The sequence below is a fragment of the Stomoxys calcitrans genome, chromosome 5, assembly GCF_963082655.1.
Source record: "Stomoxys calcitrans chromosome 5, idStoCalc2.1, whole genome shotgun sequence".
Lineage (NCBI taxonomy): Eukaryota > Metazoa > Arthropoda > Insecta > Diptera > Muscidae > Stomoxys > Stomoxys calcitrans.
This window is the reverse complement of record NC_081556.1, coordinates 7,694,513-7,702,524: the sequence shown is the minus strand read 5'-3', so window position 1 is coordinate 7,702,524 and position 8,012 is coordinate 7,694,513. Positions and strand designations below refer to the sequence as shown.

At 38.5% G+C, this 8,012-nt stretch overlaps 1 protein-coding gene across 1 annotated transcript; it reads left to right on the top strand.

The window, feature by feature from the left end:
* The first annotated feature begins 388 nt into the window (after positions 1–388).
* LOC106086496 (uncharacterized) lies at positions 389–1,252 on the top strand. The gene is made up of 3 exons (XM_013251190.2): positions 389–475; positions 530–868; positions 952–1,252. Exons 1-3 carry the CDS (start codon positions 419–421, stop codon positions 1,102–1,104), a joined length of 549 nt encoding a protein of 182 aa, XP_013106644.2. The 5' UTR covers positions 389–418; the 3' UTR covers positions 1,105–1,252.
* Positions 1,253–8,012: the final 6,760 nt, after the last annotated feature.

Below are 8,012 nucleotides of genomic sequence, written 5' to 3'. Positions count from 1 at the left end.
GTCAATATGGTTATATAGACCCCTTAAGTACCGATATCCCGATATGACTTCTTGAGACCAAAATAAGTCAAATACAAATTCGGTTAATAATGGTAAATTTTTAGTGGAATCCATGGTGGTAGGTTCCCCAAGATTCGGCCCGGCCGATTTCGTCAAATCTTTGAATTTTCTGACGATCAGTAAAAATAAGCGCAGAAATGGATATGTCGAAGTGTTCCAAACGAAATGACTAAATGAATATACCCCCCCATCTATAGCGATGGGTATAAACAAAAATAATTAATACCACTGTAAAAGCAATTAAATAACCATTTTGTAACGCGTGGCAACAAATAATTATACAGTAATTGCTTTAGAAGCATTTCATGGTTTTTCTATGCCAGTTTATAGCTAAACCTCAGCAAAAGCTATTTGAAAAATGTCGCGAACCATATTTCTAGCATTAACAGCATTTTTGCTGTTCAATAAGATACAGGTGGGTGATCTTTTCATTACCCACACCTTTCATTGTCATCCTAATTCATTGCAGACCGCCAGAAAACCTTTTATTATTGACAGCTTTAAGTTCGGTTGCAAAACTCTAAGCCCACGTTTGAAGAATTTAATGGGATATTCGATAAAAGTTGCCACTGGTTATTTTAAAGAGGGTGGGACAGTGGAAATTGGCAAACCATTGGCTGAAAATTCTCTAGTTCATGTGATCTTTACCCTGCCCAGGCCTAAGAATACCAAAATAATGAAACTGCTGGATGTTAAACTAAGTGTTTGTCAAACTCTGAAGAGTATGACGGTAGTACCGATGCTGAGGGAAATATTTGTGGAAATGATGGCACATAGCAATTTGCCCTGTTCCTGTCCTGTAGTGGGTGTGAGTGAGCTTGAAAATTTGAAATAATGGAAAATTTGTATTTTTTGGAATATTAGCGTAATAGATCTTTTTTATATTTGTAGAATATCAGCATGACAGGTCTAATATTTTCGGCCAAGTATCTGCCCACTTATATACCAGATATGCAGTGCAATCTTACCATAACTCTTATAGAAAATCAGCAAAGCCATGCAACTTGCGAGGCTGAGGCCATAATTATAAGGAGGAAAAACTAAATGAGGGGGCATATGATATGCCTAGAAATGCAATAGATAAAGATAGATGTTTTACCCTAGATGAATTAAAAATTAATAAACCTATGTGCTGAAAATTTTCCCAAAATATATAAAAAAAAAATAAAAAAATCCATTTTCTTTCATAGCATGCACCAACTTTTAGAATCTTCAATTTTAAGAATTTATTGCTAAATAAAGTCTAAACATAGGACTCTACTTGACTTGTGTCCAAAAAAAAAACCTTATTTGTTTCTTCACCTCACAACATCTCCTTCTACGCCGCAGCAACTTCATCTACACTTTTAGACCATACAAATATGCCTTTACTCAAACACTCAATACCTGTCTCAATAAATGTACAATTATGTCTCAAATGTACAACCATTTGTGGACAAGGTAATCACTGTAGGTGCACAGATGAATGCACCAAATGCATGGTTATCACCGCTCAAAGCGCTTAGATGTTGTGGATGGCGAGGATGATTCTTTGCCAAACATAAGCAGCACCATGTGCAAAAGGCATAGACAACTCATGCAGTAAGAAGTCGCATCTATTGAAATCACACAACGTGGCAAACAAGGATTCAAGCAGCGTTATAACCATGCTAACATGTGTATGCACTAATCAGAGCCTTCAATTATGGCAAATCTACGCCAACTAAACGGCTGTGAGATATACTAGTACTCGAAAAACGCAAACATGGGCTATGCTTACCTTGTGAGACATCAAATTGTACTTGCAGTTAAGCGATTGTTGGCAAGCTGAAGGTGCCGTTGAGCATTGAATGGGGATAAGTCAAGGGAGAACGAATGTAATTTCAATGAATATCATATATTAAGCGTGGTGATTTGTTAACCTGAAAGCAAAGAAGAAAACAATTGTATAGTAGAATTTTAGCTGGATAATTACTTTTTAAGAAAAAAAATTCACAATTAAGGTTTTTTACTTAAATTTGGTATCACACCACCAAAGTCAATCCATTTGTTACACATCGATATACCTATTTCATGATGCAAATTTGCCCATGAACATGCCATTGGGGAACAGGGGCAAACATCCCACATATCAATATGTGCTGTCCGATTGAAGTTTGAGCTCAATGATAAGGGGTCTCCTTTTTATAACCGCCTCTAAACAGTGTGCCGCAGGGCGACACCTCTCTATGGAGAAGTTTTTACACCGCTGACATACCACATGGTACAGTACCTCACAAAAGTCGCCAGCACCATCGACAACCATCGCTGAAAATTCTTTTCTGATTTTCTCGCCAGAATCCAAACACTGGCGTTCAGCGTTATAGGCTGAGATGAGCAACGGTAGCCTATGATAACCCATTTTCAAACCGTTTAAGGTCAATATATATATTCCTGATCCTCATAAAATTCTAAGACGGTCTGGCCAAGTTAGTCCGTCTGTCCGTTCGCCCGCCCATCTGTTGAAATCTCTCTATTTTAAATACTTCGTTAATTTCTGTTGTACCCACCACCATAGCATGGGGAAAGACATTTGGGGAAGAGAATGCCAAAAGTATTTTGGAAGCTGCCCTACACCCAAAGGAATCCCAAACGAACATATAGGCCAATGCGAGATTTAAATAAAAGGGATTTGGGAGCGGGTTTGCAAATTTGTTTGTTCTGTTTAGACTCAAAAACGGCTGAACCGATTTTCTTGAAATTTTAGCAGATTGTGAAGGTTGGTCTGAATATGGAACTCAAATGAAAGGTATTTGAGGGTGGAGTACGAGTTTAATATTAAAAATTGGGTCCAAGTACCTATGTTGTCGCTTCGACCATAAAACCTCCTAAATAAACATATAGGACGATCATGAAAATATAAAACTCAAGTGAAAGGTATTCAAGGGTAGATTACGAACAATGTCTGGAAAGAGCAATAAGCTACATAATTTGTTGATATCCAAAGGGGGCGGACCCTCCCCCTTAGCACAAAAGCACCGCCCAAAACAAAATTGGAGACATTGAGACAAAATGGGACTCAAATGAAAGGTTTTTGGGAGTAGAGTGCAAATTTGATATTAAAAACCAGTAAGGAAAAGCAAAAGTAGGGCGGAGCCGACTGTGTAATACCCTACACCTAGCCTACAATAATAAATTAGGGCAATAAATCTGAAGCGACTTTTTCGAACATGTCGTTTGAAAATTGTTGTTTCTACGGCCTCATAAGTGCAAATGGGGCGATAAATATATATGGGAGCTATATTTAAATCTGAACCGATTTTGATGAAATCTCGCAGATATTTTAATACGAGTAACAAAAGAATCCATGCCAAATTTTGTGCAGATGGGTTGAACATTTTTGGCTACTACGGCCATTTAAGTGAAAATCGGGCGATACATATAGGGGACCTATATCTAAATCTGAACCGATTTTTATTAAATTTTGCAAATATGTTAAGATTGGTAACAAGACAATCAGTGCAAAATTTTGTAAAGATCGGTTGAAAATTGGAGCTACTACGGACATTTAAGTGCAAATCGGGCGATACCTATATATGGAAGCTATATCTTAATCTGAACCGATTTGGATGAAAATTTACAGATATGTCAAAATCAGTAACAAAACAATCCATGCCCAATTTTGTGCAGATCGGTTGAAAATTTTTGCTACTAAGGCCATTTAATTGCAAATCGGGCGATACATATATATGGGAGCTATATCTAAATCTGAGCCGATTTGGATGAAATTTTGCGTATATGTTAAGATCGGTAACACAACAATCCGTGGCAAATTTTGTACAGATCGGTTAAAAATTGTAGCTACTACGGCCATTTAAGTGGAAATCGGGCGATACATATATACGGGAGCTATATCTAAATCTGAGCCGATTTTAACGAAATCTTGCAAATATGTTAAGATCAGCCACAAAACAATCCGTGTCAAATTTTGTGCAGATCGTTCGAAAATTGTAGTTACTACGGCCGATTAAGTGCAAATCGGGCGATACATATATATGAGAGCAATATCTAGATCTGAACCGATCTTTATCAAAATCAATAGCGTTTGTCCTTGGGCCAAAAAATTGATATGTGCAAAATTTCGTGATGATTTAACAACAAATATGACCTGCACTTTGATTACTAGACTACATGGACTCACAGACGGACAGCCGAACATGGCTAAATCGAATCAGAAAGTGATTCTGAGTCGATCGGTATACTTATCAATTGGTCTAGCTCTTCTTTGGAAGTAGAACACGGATTTGGTGACAAGAGTTTGGGAGGCCGCCCCACCTCCATATTGCCATGTTTGGTGTGTCCTGTTTTGTGATGTGTTGGGCATGTGGCGGACACACAGACATTTGGCCCAAGAAGTGGATACCAAATACGAGTTTTACTTCTTAATACCTTTCCTTTGAACCCCATATTGCCATGGTCAAAAGTCACCTCTGATTAAACTTTTGCGGTGGGCGGATTTAAGGGGAGGGTCCCCCCTCTTTCGATATCGAGAAATTATATAGCCTATTACTCTTTCCAGTAAGATCTTGGCAATATTGCGCTCAAGAGAAAGGTATTTGGATGTAGAACACGGATTTGGTATCCAATTCTTGTGCTTAGAGTCTGGGAGTCCGCCCCACCTCCATGAGTCCTGTTTTGGGATGTGTTGGGGATGTGGCGGACACCCAGACATTTGGCTCCAGAAGCGGATACCAAATTCGTGTTTTTTCTTCTTAATACCTTTCCTTTGAACCCCATATTGCCATGATAAAAAGTCACCTCTGAAAAGACTTTTGATGTGGCGGCTTTTAGGGGAGGGTACTCCCCCTTCCAATATCAAGGAATTACATAGCCTATCACTTCTTCCAGACCAACCACAATAAGTAAAAATTTCACACAAATTTTAGTTTTATATTCGTAATCTACTTTCAAATTGCTTTCATTTGAATCCCATATAGTCATGATCAGCAAATATTACGTTTTGGGGACCGGTATAATTGGGGCGGCCCCCTATTTCTTAGACCTAATTTTTAGTGGCATATTCGTAACGTAGTACCGAATGCTTCTCATTTGAGTACCACATTGGCATGATTGTCCAAAATGCCTATTTGGGCGGTTTTAGATTTGGGGCAGTTTTAGGCTTAGGCCGGGCCCTAGATACTTGGACCCATATTCTTCTATAATATTCGTACTCTACTCTCAAATACCTTTCATTTGAGTTCCATAGTGTCCCGATCGCTCCAGTTTTGACTTTGGACTGTGATGTTAGGGTAACTGAGTTTTAATTTTTTAAAAAGTTTCCAACTCCATGTTTCGCATCACGCTAAAATGTAAATGAAAACTGAGCGTATGGAGCGAATCATCTCTTATTTTTAGTGCGTCAGCTTTCATTTTGTTGCTTGTGGTGTAATGGCAATATTAAACATGTAAAAGCGTGCAAAGTTCAGCCGGGTCGAATCTTATATAACCCCCACCATGGATCGCATTTGTCGAGTTCTTTTCCCGGCATCTCTTCTTAGGCAAAACAAGAAGTAAAATAGCGAGATCGATGTATATGGGAGCTGTACCTGGCTATAGACCGATTCAGACCATAAGAAACACGCATGTTGATGGTAATGAGAGGATTCGTCATACAAAAATTTAAGGCAAATCGGATAACAATTGCGCCCTCTAGAGGCCAAGATCGGTTTATATGCATCTCTATCAGGTTATAAACCGATTTGAACCATACTCAGCACAGTTGTTGGATATCATAACGAAACACGTTGTGCAAAATTTCATTACAATTGGATAAGAATTGCGCCCTCTAGAGGCTCAAGAAGTCAAGACCCAAGATCGGTTAATATGGCAGGTTAAGTCACTTTTTCCTCTCAACGGTTCTGTTAACTTTGACGTTAACGTATTTACCCAACATTAGTCTTGCCTCACATTCCACTTAAGGCGCCGTGTGGTTTAATAGATACCACAATCGCACACCATACATCGCTACTTCGCACACACACACACACGCACAGGTTTTGTGGCAACAGTCCTTCTGCAATTTAACAATTGACCAAGCTGATGCAAATTGAAGCAGCACCACCACCAGCTCATAAACTGATTTAAATTATTGACAATTTAACTGCAAACTCATGATACATGAAAAAGATTTTGATCTTTACATTGATCTTGCCACACACAAACACAACATGGTGCAGCATATGGAGCTTGAATAGGAGGATTAACAACGAAGCCGGCAACAACGAATGCATGGCATTCATAGGTGATTATGGGGGTATGTTTGAGATGGGCGTTAAAATTCATTCCTACCAATTACCATATATTCGCTTGTTGCTCAAGTCATTTTAGCGGATATGTTGCTTACGTGTGTTGGATGAGGTTAAAAATATTTTCGGAATGTTTAAGTTGGCAAAGATCAGAGATGGACAATAGTGAATAAGGCAATCAGGAGGAGCAATGACCAAACTAAATATGTGTACTTCATAGAAAATTTGGTTAAATTTAGACTTTCATAGCAAAATTTTTATTAACAGAAAAAAAAACAAGTAAAAGCGTGCTAAGTCCGGCCGGGTTGAATATTATATACCCTCCACCATGGTTCGCATTTGTCGAATTCTTTTCCCGGTATCTCTTTTTAGGCAAACAAGGAACAATGGATAGGATTTGCTGTGCTATTGCAGATATATCAAGTTATAGTCCGATTCGGACCATAAGTAAATTAAATGTTGAAGACCATAGTAGAAGTCATTGGGTAATATTTCAGTCCGTTCGGATAAGAATTGCTCCTTGAAGCATAATCTTGAGATCAAGAAGCACAACCGGATAAAAATTGCGCCCTCTAGTGGCAAGGTTCAAGATCAGTTTATATGACAGCTAATTCAGGTTATGTACCGATTTGAACCGTACTTGGCACAGTTGTTGAAAGTCATAGCGAATCACGTCGTGCAAAATTTCATTCCAATCGGATAAGAATTGCGCCCTCTATTGGCTCAAGAAGTCAAGATCTATGATCGGTATATATGGCAGCTATATCAGGTTAGATACCGATTTGAACCATATTTCTCACAGTTGTTGGATGACTTAACAAAACACTTCATGTAAAATTTCAGCCAAATCGGATGAGAATTGCGCCCTCTATTGGCTCAAGAAGTCAAGATCCATGATCGTTATATATGGCAGCTATATCAGGTTATCGGTCGATTTAAACTATACTTCTCACAGTTGTTGGAAGACTTAACAAAACACTTCATGTAAAATTTCAGCCAAATCGGATGGGAATTACGCCCTCTAGTGGCTCAATATCCAATATTGGTTCATGTCGCAGCTAAATCTGGTTATGAACCCATTTGAAACACACTAAGCACAGTTGTTGCGAGTGATACCAAAACACCAAGGGCAAAGTTTCAGCCAAATCGGATAAGAATTGCGCCCTCTAGATGCTTAAGAAGTCAAGAGCCAAGATCGGTTTATATGGCACCTATATCAAAACATTCACCGATTTGGACCATTTACCACCCCAACTGACCTACATTAATAAGATATATTTGTGCAAAATTTCGAGCGTCTAGCTTTACTTCTTCGAAAGTTTGCGAGCTTTCGTCTGACGGACGGACGGATATGGCCAGATCGTCTCAAAAATTTAATGACAATCAAGAATATATATACTTAATGGGGTCTTAGACGCATATTTCCAGGTGTTACAATCAGAATGACGAAATTAGTCATTCTCCATCCTATGGTGGAGGGTAATAAATTCCTCTTTTATTTAACCAAGTAAAAAGGTGTTAAGTTCGACCGTTGTGGATACCCACAACCAAGGATATAATAATCATCCCATTTTATTATAACTCCACAACTATTGGGTTGGCCAAAAAGTAATTGCGGATTTTTTATATAGTCGGCTTTGACAAATTTTTTCACAGCTTGTGACTCTGTAATTGCATTCTTTCTTCTGT

What these genes read in the sequence shown, in the direction of transcription:
- LOC106086496 (XM_013251190.2), top strand. Translation starts at nt 419, where the DNA reads ATGTCGCGAACCATATTTCTAGCATTAACAGCATTTTTGCTGTTCAAT. An exon ending in TGCTGTTCAATAAGATACAG is followed by an intron (nt 476 to 529) that starts GTGGGTGATCTT and finishes AATTCATTGCAG; the next exon opens with ACCGCCAGAAAACCTTTTAT. An exon ending in GTTCCTGTCCTGTAGTGGGT is followed by an intron (nt 869 to 951) that starts GTGAGTGAGCTT and finishes TTATATTTGTAG; the next exon opens with AATATCAGCATGACAGGTCT.